This window comes from Scyliorhinus torazame, chromosome 1 (assembly GCF_047496885.1).
Source record: "Scyliorhinus torazame isolate Kashiwa2021f chromosome 1, sScyTor2.1, whole genome shotgun sequence".
Classification (NCBI taxonomy): Eukaryota; Metazoa; Chordata; class Chondrichthyes; order Carcharhiniformes; family Scyliorhinidae; genus Scyliorhinus; species Scyliorhinus torazame.
In genome coordinates this window covers 167,823,360-167,839,024 of record NC_092707.1, presented here as the reverse complement: position 1 = coordinate 167,839,024, position 15,665 = coordinate 167,823,360, and the positions used below count along the sequence as shown (strand labels likewise).

General features: G+C 50.6%; 1 protein-coding gene across 4 annotated transcripts in view; it reads right to left on the bottom strand.

The window, feature by feature from the left end:
- Positions 1 to 15,665, bottom strand: part of LOC140416389 (keratinocyte-associated protein 3-like) — a 99,593-nt gene that overhangs the window by 40,344 nt on the left and 43,584 nt on the right. For all 4 annotated transcript variants that reach the window (XR_011944777.1, XM_072501125.1, XM_072501124.1 and 1 more), the window contains one exon: positions 11,047 to 11,181. Coding sequence is in view for 3 of the 4 variants with exons in the window: in XM_072501125.1 (XP_072357226.1) it covers positions 11,047 to 11,181 (135 nt within the window). In the remaining variant the exon portion in view is untranslated. The remainder of the gene's footprint in view (positions 1 to 11,046; positions 11,182 to 15,665) is intronic.

Below are 15,665 nucleotides of genomic sequence, written 5' to 3'. Positions count from 1 at the left end.
GGGGAGAAGGGGACGGGGGAGGGAAAGGGGGAGAAGGGGGGGACGAAGAGGGGGGGAGAAGAGGGGGGGGAGAAGAAGGGGGGGAGAAGAAGGGGGGGAGAAGAAGGGGGGAGAAGAAGAACGGGGGGAGAAGAAGGGGGGAGAAGAAGGGGGGAGAAGAAGGGGGGGAGACGCAAGGGGGGGAGAAGAAGGGGGGAGGGAATGAGGGCGAAGGGGGGGGGAGAAGGGGGGGGGCGAAGGGGGGGAGAAGGGGGGGGGAGAAGGGGGGGCAGAAGGGGGGGGAGAAGGGGGGGGAGAAGGGGGGGGAGAAGGGGGGGGAGAAGGGGGGGGAGAAGGGGGGGGAGAAGGAAGGGGGGAAGGGGGGAGGGGGGAAGGGGCGGCGGGGGGAAGGGGGGAGGGGGGAAGGGGGGAGAAGGAGGGGGGGGAGAAGGGGGGGAGAAGGGGGGAGAAGGGGGGGAGAAGGGGGGAGACAGGGGGGGAGAAGAAGGGGGGAGAAGAAGGGGGGCAGAAGGGGGAGAAGGGGGAGGGGGAGGGGGAGGGAAAGGGGGAGAAGGGGGGGGAGAAGGGGGGGGAGAAGGAGGGGGGGGAGAAGGGGGGGAGAAGGGGGGGCGAAGGGGGGGAGAAGGGGGGGAGAAGGGGGGGAGAAGAAGGGGGGAGAAGAAGGGGGGCAGAAGGGGAGAAGGGGGAGGGGGAGGGGGAGGGAAAGGGGGGAGAAGGGGGGGAGAAGGGGGGGAGAAGGGGGGGGAGAAGAAGGGGGGAGGGGGCAAGGGGGGAGGGGGCAAGGGGGGGAGAAGGGGGGGAGAAGGGGGGAGAGACGGGGGGGGAGAAGGGGGGGAGAAGGGGGGGAGAAGGGGAGGGGGGAGGGGGGAGGGGGGAGAGGAGGGGGGAGGGCGAGAGGAGGGGGAGAGGAAGGGGGGTTCGGGGGGGAAGGGGGGAGGGGGAGGGAGGGGGAAGGGGGAGGGGGAGGGAGGGGGAAGGGGGAGGGGGAGGGAGGGGGAAGGGGAGGGGGAGGGAGGGGGAAGGGGGAGGGGGAGGGAGGGGGGGGCAGGGGGGAGGGAAGGAAGGGGGGGAGGAGGGAGGGAAGGGGGGGAAGGAAGGGGGGGAAAAGGACAGGGGGGAAGGGGGGGGAGGGGGGAGGAAGGGGGGGGAAGGAAGGGGGGGGAAACGGAAGGGGGAAGGGGGGAAAAGGAAGGGGGAAGGGGGGGAGGGGAGAAGGGAAGGAAGGGGGGAAGGAAGGGGTGGAAGGGGGGTGGACGGGGGGGGAAGGGGGAGGGGGGGAGGGGGGAATGGGGGGCGGGGGGAATGGGGGAATGGGGGGAGGGGGGGAAGGGGGGAAGGGGGGAGGGGGGGAAGGGGGGAGGGGGGGAAAGGGGGAGGGGGGGAAGGGGGGGGGGAAGGGGGAGGAATCAGAAGGCCTCTCAGGGATGTTATTGTATATGTATAGGTATTTGGCATATGTAATTGTATATTGGATTGTTGGATTGTATTTTTGGAGAGTATTTATCTTGGACAAGGCATTTAGTTTTATGTTTTATTTTTGATTTTGTTCATATATTATTTATTTACTTGTTTAAAACTGGCCATTGTTATTTATATTGTTTTATTGCTGTGTAAAGGAAACGGTATGTGCTGTTATGTTTGGCCAAAAAATCTTGAATAAAATATATTTTTTAAAAAAGAAGTAGAACTGGGGATGATTATGCATCTGGAAGGGTTTCCCACTTTCTCCATTATATTTGCTTTATATCATATAAAGGATATTTAATTAATATTATACATGTAGCACAATGCGCCAAAATGTAATTTGAGAACTTATTTTGCTGAGAGAAACTTACATTGGCATACCCAGCCATGTTTTATGTGAAGATTTATTTTCTTTAAGACTAATGACACTCCTTTTTTGAGTTAGGGTGTTGCCTGGCATGACTTAACAAACTAGCTACATTTGAATATTTCTGACACTGCACTTGGGGGATTGCCAGAGACTGAAAATAAAATATGGAGTGGAAGTTGTTTTTAGGATAACGCAGTAATGCGATATATGAAGGGAACAGTGAACCAATTTGCACATTTTTTTCCCCAAACAGGCAAGAACCATTTAAAAATAATAAAATATTTATTTAAAACCAATAAATCAGAGTATCCTCAATCTAGATAATCACTCCAACGCCTGCTATGACCACTGGGACAGAAACGGCATAGAAAGCTTTCTATTCTGACTATAGATTGAGTCGATGGGCTGGATTCCCCGCTGCATCGGGGGAAAATCCAGCATCCGGCAGAAAAAAGTTTCAGCGCCCGTTCTGATGCTCCAGTCCCCCGCTGGCGTCAGGATCGAGGTCCGCGTCCTGCACCAGAGGGAGGATGTAAATGGGTCATTAGGTTCCACAGCTGACCATTTGAAAGCCACTCAAGCCTGCAGGAGGATGAGTGAAACAATGCAGACATCAGGGCGTGTGTGGAAGCTGTCAATCACAGCCTAGGGAAAGCACTTTCCTCTGCCTGAGCCAGTGAGAGTATTGCACTGGTGAGTTTTAAAGCAGTGATTTTTTTTCACCACCTCTCTCTGGACTGTTCTCTAGCTTCCAGACAGCAGTTCTCTTCCGGGGGGATTCCAGACAGGGGCCTCTCTTTTAGGGGGCTTTCAGACAAGTGTTTCTCTTATGTGGGGACTCTGGTGAGCGTCCCTATATTAGGGGGGGTCTCTTTAATTAGAGGATCTCTGGTGGGTGGGGGGCTGTGGGAGGGGTGTCGGGTCACCCAGGAAACCCTGGTGGGGTGGGGAGAAGAGGGCTCAATTGCATTCGGGCGGAGGGGAGCCCAGTCACCTAACCACGCAATTGAGCCGCCCGTGCAAAATGGTAGCCCGAATGCGGGATTCCCTACGGAATCCTCGCCATGGATAAATTTGCATGGCAAAGGATTGGGACTTCTGGATTTGCACTCCCAAAGCCAGCGCCAATCTGGTGCTATTGAGCTCCGGTGGGAGAACATAGGGTGCAATTCAACAGACAAATGTTAAAGTCCGCTTTTGGACGGGTTTAGCGGGGTGTTTCTCAGCGGGTTGCAGTGCAGAGAAACATCCCACTGTAAACGGAATTTTTGCCCGTTTTGTTTGATCTCAGGAAGTTTCTCCCCAACAAGGCTGCACTTGAGAGATTTTCTGCTGGCGAGCAGATTGGGCGTCATTTTGATTGGCAGCTCTGATCTGTTTCCCCCCACTGTTGCAGGCCCCCGCCCAGTTTTATCGACACCACACTCACCCGCACAATCTTGTTGAGGCCGCTGGGAACACCGCCTCCCCTAAATCCCCATCCAATTGGCAAATCGGCCCTACCCCCCCAGGCCTGAGCCCGGTAGTGCCAGCCAGGCACCTGGGCAACTTGGTACTGCCAGCCTGGCACCCTCAGTGCCCCTGATATCCTGCTAGTGCCAGGGCACAACATTGCCCTGTTCCCGGCCACCTTGGGGTCTCCAATGACCTCCGAGACCCCTGAGGTGCCATTACGTTTGGCCCATGGTTGTGTGGACCAATATTAAATGGCGCCATGTCAAGGTCTCACAGGTGCAGCCGTTGAGTTCTGGGCGCAGGGTGAATCTGGCGCCCGGATATTTAAATGAGCCATTGAAGTAATTTGAATATGCTGATCCAGATCGCGCTGGGGCTCTTACGCGATTCACCTGTTGCACCCGGATCTGCGCCAGGCGCAACAGAGTCGCTGATAACGCCGTCGCTAAATAACACCTGTAGGGCTGGATTCTCCGATTTTGAGGCTACGTCTGGAGGAAGTGTCTGGTTTTACAACAAAGAAGTTGGCGCTGTCCCCGCACTGATGCTCAAACCGCTGAAGGGCTAGCAGCCGCGCCATGTAAAATGCACGACCATCCCGATATAAACACCTGGAGAATTACCGGGACCATGGCCGCGCATGTGCAAGGAGACGACCTGCAGCGGTTGGCTGGTGCCGTATAACATGGTGCCAGCCACGCAAGGACCCGACGCATCAGATAGTGCCTCCCTGGACACCCTCGCCACACCCCACCTGTCCCCCCAGCCCTCGCCAAAGCCCCCCCAGCCAGCAGCATGGCTCCTCCCCCCCACAACTGTGGTGGTGCTGGACTCACTCCGCAGCCACCACGCCGGGTTCACGAACACTGAGAGCACACACGTCCCATGCCATCGGGAACTTGGCCCATCAGGGGCGGAGCATCAGGGGAGGACCTTCAGGTAACGCCCTGAAGTGGTCCCAATGGCGTGCGCCATACTCCTCGATGATGTCGTTTTGGGAGGGGGCGAAGCATCCAAAAACAGGTGAGCCCGATTCGGTCGTAAACAGGGATTCTCCGTGTGGTAAACCACTGTTGTAAATATGAGAGGATGTACGGTAGAACCTGCACTCCAGGTTCGCCTGTGGCCCCTGCCTGCTGGCTCTGCCCAGTAGGCGGGGTATAAATATGCGTGTCCTCCAGCTCGCAGCCATTTCACCAGCTGCTGTGGGGAGGCCACACATCTGATACTAATAAAGCCTCAGTTTGGATTCAACTTTCATCTTTAGTCAAATTGATCGTGCCTCAATTTATTGGTATCAGTTTCGAAGGATGGACCTCTGTATTAAACCAGGTTGCCTGCAGCTGGATCTGCACTCAAGCGATTCCAGAAAGGACTTCCAGCACTGGCTAGCTTGCTTTGAAGCGTATATCAACGCGGCGCCGACCCCTGTTCCGGAGGCTCACAAGATCCAGATCTTATATTCCAGGCTGAGCTCCAAAGTCTTCCCGCTGATCCAGGATGCGCCAAACTACGCCAAAGCCATGACTCGACTCAAGGACAATTACGAGCAGAAGACAAACACGCTCTTCGCCAGGCTCACACTCGCAACTCGTTCTCAACTACCGGGTGAGTCCATAGAAGACTTCTGGAGGGCCCTAATCCCACTAGTTCGGGACTGTGACTGCCAGGACGTTACAGCTAAGGAACACTCAGAACTCCTTATGAGGGACGCATTTGTGACTGGAATTGGGTCAGATATCATATGTCAGCGGCTCCTAGAAGGGCCACGTGCGACCTCGCAGAGACTAAAACGCTAGCGCTCTCCATGACGGTCGCCCTGCGCACCGTCCAGTCCTACGCCCCCAACCGCGTGGCCCACCCCTCCTACGCTTCATGGACCTCACAGGCAGCCGCCCCCGTGGGGGCACTGCCCACCCAATACGCCTGCGCTACATGCCAGCCAGCAAACCCCGGGGGGCCCCGATGCTACTTTTGCATCCAGCAAAAGCACCCCCGCCAATGCTGCCCGGCCCGCGCTGCCCTTTGTAAAGCCTTCGGGAAGAAGGGCCACTTCGCCGCGGTGTGTCAGGCCTACTCAGTGGCCGCGATCGCCCCCACCCCCCCCCCCCAGTCACGTACAATGGGCGCCGCCATCTTCTCCTCCCCCCCCAGACAATGTGTGATCAGTGGGCGCCGCCATCTTCCCCTCCGCGCAACACGTGCGTTTCATGGGCACTGCCATCTTGCTCCACCCCCGCAACGTGCGTTCCATGGGCGCCGCTATTTTGTAACCCCCAAGATCTCCGGGCGCCGCCATCTTGTCTACCCCTCGGCACATGGACACCACCAGCGTTCCAAGATCTGAACTCAACGGCCGCCCCATTACCTGACGACCAACCAAGGCTCGCCTCCATGTCACTCGACCAGTCTCGCCCGCATAACCTGACCAACGCATCCACCAGCATGAAAGTCGACGGCCATGTGACCTCTTGCCTGCTGGACTCCGGGAGCACCGAGAGCTTTATATATCTGGATACAGTAAGGCGCTGCTCCCTCATGATACACCCCGCCAATCAAAAAATCTCCCTGGCCTCCGGATCCCATTGCGTAGCGATCCGGGGGTACTGTACGCTCACGCTCACGGTCCAGGGCATAGAATTCCACGGCTTCCACCTCTACGTTCTCCCTAACCTCTGCGCTGCACTTATCCTCGGCCAGTGCAACCTCCAGAGCCTAACCCTTAAATTCAGCGGACCCTTACCACTCCTTACTGTGTGCGGTCTCGCGACACGAAAGGTCGACCCACCTTCCCTCTTTGCTAATCTAACTCCAGATTGCAAACCCGTCGTCACCAGGAGCAGACGGTACAGCACCCAGGATAAGAGCTTCATCAGGTCTGAAGTCCAGCGGTTGCTTCGGGAAGGCATCATCGAGGCCAGCAACAGCCCCTGGAGAGCTCAAGTGGTAGTGGTTAAATCTGGGGAGAAACACCGAATGGTCATGGACTACAGCTAGACCATCAACAGGTACACGCAGTTCCCACGCATATCTGACATGGTTAACCAGATTGCACAGTACCGGGTCTTCTCAACAGTGGACCTGAAATCCGCCTACCACCAGCTCCCCACCCGTAAATCGGACCGTCCATACACCGCCTTCGAGGCAGACGGCCGTCTATATCATTTCCTTAGGGTCCCCTTCGGTGTCACTAACGGGGTCTCGGTCTTCCAAAGGGAGATGGACCGAATGATCGACCGGTACGGTTTGCGGGCCACGTTTCTGTACCTAGACAATGTCACCATCTGCGGCCATGATCGGCAGGATCACGACGCCAACCTTGCCAACTTTCTCCACACCGCTACTCTCCTAAACCTCACTTACAACAAGGAGAAGTGTGTGTTCAGCACAAACCGCTTAGCCATCCTCGGCTATGTGGTCCAGAATGGAGTTCTGGGGCCCGATCCCGACCACATGTGCTCCCTCATGGAGCTCCCTCTCCCCCACTGCCCCAAGGCCCTCAAACGCTGCCTGGGTTTCTTTTCATATTACGCGCGGTGGGTCCCAAACTATGCGGACAAGGCCCACCCACTCATACAGTCCACCCAGTTTCCCCTGACGGCCAAGCCTCAACAGGCCTTCGCCCGGATCAGAGCTGATATTGCCAAGGCCACAATGCACGCTGTAGATGAAACGCTGCCCTTCCAAGTAGAAAGTGACGCTTCAGACGTCGCCCTTGCCGCCACCCTCAATCAGGCAGGCAGGCCCGTGGCATTCTTCTCCTGCACCCTTCATGCCTCTGAAATTCGGCACTCATCCGTCGAAAAAGACGCCCAAGCTATTGTTGAAACTGTGCGGCATTGGAGGCATTACCTGGCTGGCAGGAGATTCACTCTCCTCACTGACCAACGGTCGGTAGCCTTTATGTTCAACAACACACAGCGGGGCAAGATCAAAAATGATAAAATCTTGCGGTGGAGAATCGAGCTCTCCACCTATAATTACGAGATTAGGTATCGCCCTGGCAACTCAACGAGCCCCCAGACACCCTATCCCGAGGTACATGTGCCAGCGCACAGGTAGACCGACTCCGGACCCTGCACGACAGCCTTTGTCACCCAGGGGTCACACGGTTGTACCACTTCATTAAGGCACGAAATTTGCCCTACTCCGTCGAGGAAGTAAGGACAATCACCAAGGACTGCCAGGTCTGTGCGGAGTGCAAGCTGCACTTCTACCGGCCAGACCGCGCACGCCTGGTGAAGGCCTCCCGCCCCTTTGAACGCCTCAGCATGGACTTCAAAGGCCCCCTCCCCTCCACTAATCGTCACACATATTTCCTCAGTGTGATCGACGAATACTCCCAGTTCCCCTTCGCCATCCCTTGCCCCGACATGGCGTCTGCCACCGTCATTAAAGCCCTCAATTCGATCTTCACTCTGTTCGGTTTCCCCGCCTACATCCACAGTGACAGGGGATCTATATTCATGAGTGATGAGCTGCGTCAGTTCCTGGTCAGCAGGGGTATTGCCTCCAGCAGAACGACAAGCTACAACCCCCGGGGAAACGGACAGGTAGAAAGGGAGAATGGGACGGTATGGAGGGCCGTACAGCTGGCCCTATGGTCCAGAAATCTCCCGGCCTCCCACTGGCAAGAGGTCCTCCCTGATGCACTACATTCCATTTGCTCGTTACTCTGCACTGCCACTAACAATATACCGCATGAACGTCTTTTTGCCTTCCCCAGGAAGTCCACATCCGGGGTATCGTTCCCGACTTGGCTCACAGCTCCGGGAACCGTGCTTCTCCGTAAACATGTGCGACTCTACAAGGCGGACCCGTTGGTGGAGAGGATACACTTGCTCCACGCAAACCCCCAGTACGCCTACGTCGCATTCCCCGACGGCCGCCAGGATACTGTCTCCCTCAGGGACCTGGCACCAGCAGGTTCCACCCCCACACCACCCCCGTCGCCACTGGCGCCACCCTCCCCTCCCCCGTCGCTCACAACACCACCCCCCTCAGGACCGTCCATCCCTTCCCTGCCCACGGCGGTCGATGAAGAGGATTTCGGCATGCTCCCAGAGTCACCATCGACCAGGTCAGCACCAACATCGCCGTCACCACTTCGTCGCTCTCAAAGGACCATTAAGGCCCCGGACCGGCTGAACCTCTGACCGGTCCACCGGACGCCAAAAGACATTTGTTTTGCTCTGTAAATATTAAAATCATGATTGTATATAGTTATCCACCACCCCCGCCGGACTCAATTTTAACAAGGGGTGAATGTACTTGTATTAGAAGAAGTACGGTAGAACCTGCACTACAGGTTCGCCTGTGGTCCCTGCCTGCTGGATCCGCCCAGGAGGCGGGGTATAAATATGCGTGTCCTCCAACTCGCAGCCATTTCGCCAGCTGCTGTGGGAGGCCACACATCTGATACCAATAAAGCCTCAGTTTGGATTCAACTTTCGTCTTTAGTCAAATTGATCGTGCCTCACTCCGCACGATCGCCGATTACAATATCGGCGTCGGGCAACTGAGAATCCGCCCATCGTCTTCCAAATGGAGAAACCCGACCACCAATGTTTTGAATTATTGTAAATGAGTGTTATAAATGAATTCAATTCACACAAATTCACACGATTCATCTGAAGCTACCTTTCCAAAGAAAGGGACATTTTAAATTGTACAGAAAGTTTTTACAACTGTTTAAATTTTCATACTTAAAATTCCTTCAGTAGAAATAATTTTTTGTTTGAAAGGTGGAAGAATGTACGTGTCAAATTGATGATTGTGAGATTCTGATGGACACTAAGAACAGGTAGAGTTTTCATTTGGATAGCACTACCTCCAATGATGCAGAGCTTCCTCGGTACCTCATTGGAATGACAGTCGAGACTCTCTGTACAGATGCTGGGGTGGCACCGGAATTATTATCTGTAGTTGATATGGTAGCACCAGCAAGACTAGATTAGGTAGCAAGGTCAAGGGGATGACCATGAATATGGGTTGGGGAGTTTACATGAAGAAAAGAGTTTTAGGGAGAATAAGAGGGAAGTGGACTTTGAGAAGAGAGAACATGATCATTTGAGATGGAGGTTGAAATCGCAGAGGATGAAAAGTTGCTCAGTGCAGTGCAGTAGTGGAAAAGAAGTAAGAACATTGGAGTGGGTGTAGGCCATTCAGCCTATCGAGCCTGTTGTGCCATTCAAAGCGATCATGGCTGATCATCCACTTCAATGAAGATATCTTGGTGAAAAATGTTTTATCCTACTTGGGAGATGATTTTGAAACAGAGATAAGAGGGGTGGAATAAGGCGAGATGCTCAAAGGAGAAAGAAGTACAGGAGAATAGAGGGGCAGACCAAGGTGTGATCTGCTGATAAGTGTCACATGGCCCCTGCGATGGTCCTGATGGGGCAAGTAGTGGAAGATGTAACCAGGTGGGTAGACTTCAGTTAGAGAGAAGGTGTCATCAACCGTCTGCCAGGTTAATATTAAGGCAATGATAACAATGCAATCATCTATAGTAAGTTCTAGATAACAAGGGTCATGTTCACAAGTGAAGAAGCATTCTGGAAAAAGATGGTTTGAAGTATGGTGAAAGCTGATTGCTGGCAGGATCCACAGGATCAGTAGTAATAGGAAGGTTGGACAGGAAGATTAGCAAGGTTAGTCCCCTGCAGGTGTACTGGATGGGATGGTCAATGAAAGATTGGAATAGGGCAAATTGGGGCTGCTGCTCATAATGAGCCAGCATCGAATACCACAATGAAATGGAGGATGCCAGGAGAGGTACAGAGGCTTTTCTAATGAGTCAAGCCTGAAATGGCAGCAGGAAGCACGCAGAATACTGAAGGGATGGATTAGGGAATTGGAAAGCCAGAGTATCCGAGTGGAGAAGTGAAAAGAGGCATGACAATACAAGAGAGACTTGAATAAGTAAAGAGAAAGGAAGTTAAAAGAGCAAAAATGGAAATACATTAAGAAAAATAGATACTACAAAAAGATAAACTGGTCGGGGTGTTTCTATCCCTATAGGATATATAGTTGCAGATATATATTTTAGATTCTTATTCAGGGCTTTGTTTATGACTGTTTAACACATTAATTTTCTGGTCACATTTAATTGAAAATTTCTTTTCTTAACATTAGCTATCTTTAGAACTATTTTATGATGTATATTATAGAGAAGGTGTTTTATCTCAGTTGACTATGCTTTTTTTTATTAAGGGGCAATTTAGTGTGGCCGATCCACCTACCTTGCATATCTTTGGGTTGTGGGAGCAAGACCCACGCAGACACGGTAAAATGTGCAAACCCCACACTGGATCAAACCCGGTCCTTGGCGCCATGAGACAGCAGTGCTAACCACTGTGCTACCGTGCCGCCCACAGTTGGCTATGTTGATAGAACTCTAAGTAGGGCGTGTTCGTAAAAAGGTCACACAAAAAGCAACTACACCCGTCTGAAGATGGAAGATTGTGGTCTCTTGTTTATTTTGAACAATTAACTTAACACAAAACAATTTTATATTAATTAGCCCCCAGGTGGTGGTGATCTAACCCAATTGAAACATTAGGCCTGCAACAAATTTTTAAAACTCCATACTACATTAAGAAGTGCTAACACTCTAACAACCTCAGAACTGTCAAGAGTAGGATTTTTGATTCACAGCCACTGAAATAGTTAACAGTGTACATCTGCTTTTCAAATTAAAGGAGGCTCTCCCCAAATGAGTGAAGCAGGAAGGTCTGACCATTTGATTCTCCTACCTGTTTCCTGTCAAATTTGAGTCGCTCCTTCTTGCCTCCCAGTAAGTTCATTGAGACAAAAAAACATCTGATAGACAGGAAAGCCTCTATACCAGTAAGTATCAGACACGGAATCCACATCGCGAGTGTGGTATCCTAGGAGACAAATTATTAAATTAAGTGTTCTCCTCTGTGGAAGAAAGGTTAATACGTTAGCTGAATCCCAATAGCAAAATAAGACGTTCAGAGCCTGCAGTTGCATGAATTAAAATTGACTGTGTCAATTGCATTAGGCTTAATTTTACTCTCTACCTATTCCTTTCTTTCCTCTTAGGGCCATGCCAACATGCATCCTCATGCATGTTCAACAGAAGGAAACACTGAAACATGAAGTGAGCTCGATGATAGTTTTAGCCCTCCCTCCACCGTGCTCTCACAGGATAGGAAGACCATTTTTATTTGCTGAGCTCAGTTCAAGTCTATGCTTTCAGACAAATGTACGCATCAATCCACACAAGGGGGTATTGGAATGTATGTTCAAAAACTTAAAATTAACAAATTAACAAAGCACAGAGGTAGATTTTTGGAGCATCTTAAAGAAGGAGAGGCGGAGAGGTTGAGGGAGCAAATGCCAGAGCTTAGAGCACACACTGCTGATGGTCCAGTCACAATTTGTAAATGAATGTAATATTAAGGTCCAGGGCTGAAAGGGTTAACATGTGGGAAAGGAGGAACAATACCATCCACATGATGATGTAACACAGTCACATGAATGAGCCCAACAGGAGACTGTTTATGGCTTAGACAAAGTAATCCCTTTACCTTGCACACCTGTAAATAGCTATGGGGCCAGAATTATCTTCAGTAAGGCAGTTGAAAATTGCCAAAAGCGCTCCATAGAAGATGTGGAGACTGAGAAGCAGTAAAAAAAATCAACTGTTCAGCTGACTAAGGGCTACACCATTGCACGCGGTGGCCCATGAAAAATCCCAATCGAGCTGCAGAGTCAAAGAATCTGCCGTCGAGGGAGGAAGGGTGAGCAAACGCACGAAAGTCTTAAAAGCTTCAAATTAACAATGCAGAAAGCAGACAGCACTGGATGAATTCCATTTTAATGAGTGCGGGTTTTGATACACCACACAGCTCAGGTCTGAGGTCAGTGTCATTACGTGAGGCCACAGCATGGCATTAATTGAAGTAAAAAAAACACTGGCTGTTCAAAATGATTCCCTAAAGGGTGGAAAGGGGTGAACTGGGCTTACTCATTACATCCAGTCATTACTTTCAAAGTTCTGTAAAGTTTCAGAACAAAATCCAGAGGATCAGTGACCACAGCGGGTAACAGTAAAAGTCTAATTGGTGCAGAAAAACTCCATCACTGCAACAGAAGTTTAAAAAATCAAGGCAAACCCCTTAGGAGCTTAAAAACAGCTATGAATTCCAAATGCACCTTCCTAGACTGATTTGAGCACATGGAAGGATCAGATCAGAGATCCAAGGTACACTTTCTGGAATATGGATATTAGTGTCAAATGGACACAACACTACTCTCAAATTGGAGACAGGAGCAAATGTGATAGTCCTTTCCAATAAAGAACCGTGACTAATTAAACAATGCCTGCACCCCCCCTACAACTCCGTTATATGGCCCAGGGGGAATCAAGGTGCAGGTCACAGGTACGTTAATTGTTAGCACCCTCCAATATAAGAACAAACAGATACAGGAAACATTGTACAGAAAATACTGAACAATCTCACCATGTCTGATAGCATCTCTGGAGAGAAAAGGGAGCTAACCTTTCGAGTCTGGATCACTCTTTGTCAAAATCATCCAGGCTCAAAACATTAGCTCCCTCGTCTCCACAGATGCTGTCAGACCTGCTGAGATTGCCAGTATTTTCTGTTTTTGTTCCCGATTCCATCATACTCAGTCATTTGCTTTCAGCAGGAAACATTATACGAGCTTCACAACCAGGAATTCTCTCTGCTGAGTCGAAAAGCCTGTGTTGACCTCAACCTCATTCGCAAGATAGACGAGATCGACCAGCAAGAATCTGGGTCTGACTTCAAAGAGGCTTTTTTTAAAGTATTCACTGGGCTGGAACAACTGAATACAGCATAATGCTGAGGAAAGATGCTAAACCTGTGTGTCTTTTCACACCACATGCACTAATGAAACAGGTCCAACTGTAACTTGATGGGATGATGAAGATGGCAGCCACCTCCCCGTCACTTAGCCGATAGAATGGTTCCTGATCCTAATCCAAATGGCTCACTTTGCATCAATATCGATCTGACTCAACTCAACCAGCCTGCGACATGGGAAATCCATCCAATGTTCTTAGTAGATGACAACTTAACCAAGCTCTCCAAGAGTACAATGTTCTCAAAACTCTATGCCAACAGCTTTTGTCAGGTGCCATTCGATTAAAAATCTAAATCATTGACCTTTATTATCCCATTTGGTAGATTTTGCTTTCATCGTTTGCCATTACCTCATCACCTGAAAATTTTCAGTAAACAATGTCTACTCTCTTGCAGTGTCTGAAGAGTGTAACCTGCCATATGGATTGAGTTCTGGTCTGTGGAGCAGCTGTTGAAGGACACAGTCTGTGACTTAAAAATGTCTTGAACCACTTGCTGAAAGCGGGACTGACATTTAACAATACCAATGAATTCTCCAGAAAAGCCATTTGATTTCTAGGCCACATTGAGAGTAGCAAAGACATACATGGTGGACCCACAAAAAAAGGAGGGCCTTCAGTGAATTCACAACCTGCCATGCATTCCAGATCTTCAATAATTCCTTGGTAAGGTAAATCAACTGGCAAAAGACCTGCCGAACCTGGCGTAAATCACAGAGCCGTCAGACACTTATTGAAGGAGGCCAAAGCATAGTTTTTGAATACATGTCTTTATCAGTCACAATTGCAGCAGATGCCTTATCTACAGAGCTAGGGGGATTCCTGCTTCAAGAGCAATAGAATGGGTGCTATCGACCAGTCTATTACATGTATTGGACAGGATCTGCCACGGAAATGGCACAGATTGCAATTATAGAGGAGGCTCTCACAGTCATGTGGGCTTGTCAGAAATTCTCCAAATGTACCATTGAATTAAAAGCAGTCATTGAGACCAACCACAAACTATTCGTCTCATTACTGGATGAAAAGGAATCAACCAGAATGTCCTCGCAAATCCAGAGATTCTAATTACAACTGAAGCGCTTGCTTACGAGACAGTGCATGCTACAAGTGACAGTAAACACATTGTTCAGGGCCAAGTTGACCATCCCTCAACACAATCCATTAATCTGGTCAACGAGGTCAAGTCCAATTCCCCGACTGTGACAACACAATTGTCCACGAGCTCCAAATAACTATTACAAATTTGCCAAGAGCAGATGCAGGAAGAGGACTGCATCAATGATTCAGGCAAGGTTGGTCACAGCAGCATCTCGATGGAATGGTCATGAAAATGTATTTGAAACAATGGATCAGAACCATAATTGATGATATGTGGGTGTATGATGAATGGTTGGTTATTCCTGGCTCGCTCTGGGCATAGATTTGCACTTTGGGCATCACAAAGTGCAAAGCACGAGCCCAGCCTGCAGTGTGATCGTCAGTAATGTCAACAGTGATCGACGAGATGATCTGTCAGTGCCAGGTGAGTACATTGCACAAACTTATCCAAAGGGAGCCCCATATCCCCATTCAGTTTCCTGCCAGACTCTGGGAACATCTGCAAATGGATCCATTTATGTACAATGGCAAATCCTTCCTTATCGCTGTCGACTATTTCTTCTGGATCTAGACAAAGTATTTACACATGATGCTGGCAGTCCTGGAGGCTCCACATTGTCTGCACTATAATGTCGACACCCTCAGAAATGGTCCTCAGTGATTGGGCCCCACTCTGGAGTGCCTCAGCAATGTTCATCTGCGCCTGGGACATGTCCCTCATCAACTGGGATATATATATATTTTTTTAAAATTTAGAATACCCAATTATTATTTTTTTACAATTAAGGGACAATTTAGCTTGGCCAATCCACCTACCCTGCACATCTTTGGGTTGTGGGGGTGAAACCCACGCAGACATGGGGAGAATGTGCAAACTCCACACAGACAGTGACCCAGGGCCGAGATTCGAACCCGGGTCCTCAGTGCCGCAGTCCCAGTGTATCCACTGTGCCACATGCCGCCCTATCAACTGCGGCATGATGGGTAGGCCTTCAGCTATGGTAGTCACAGACTGAGCCATGCCTTGGACACCACCACTTAAGGAGCGGACATTGTGCTCCAGGTTTTCCACTGCGGTCGCAACCCTGGCAGTGTTGGCCTGGGTGCCACACATTGTCGGCACCATCTCCTGCACCTGAAGTCTTTGGGACTCCTCCAATCAGCTATGCAGTCGCTGGAATGTCTCTGACATCCCCTCCTGAATGTCACCGCTTTGTCTTATCATCTGCATCAGCTCAGGGAGAACGTTGGGTAATGAATGCATCTTGGTAGGTCGAACAGAGAGGTGAAATATACCGTAAATGGTAAAACTCTTAGGAATATAGAAAGTCCCTCCAACAGCCTCCCACCTGATTAAACGCGCCCGACAATGAAATGTGCCTGGGGAAGGGGGAA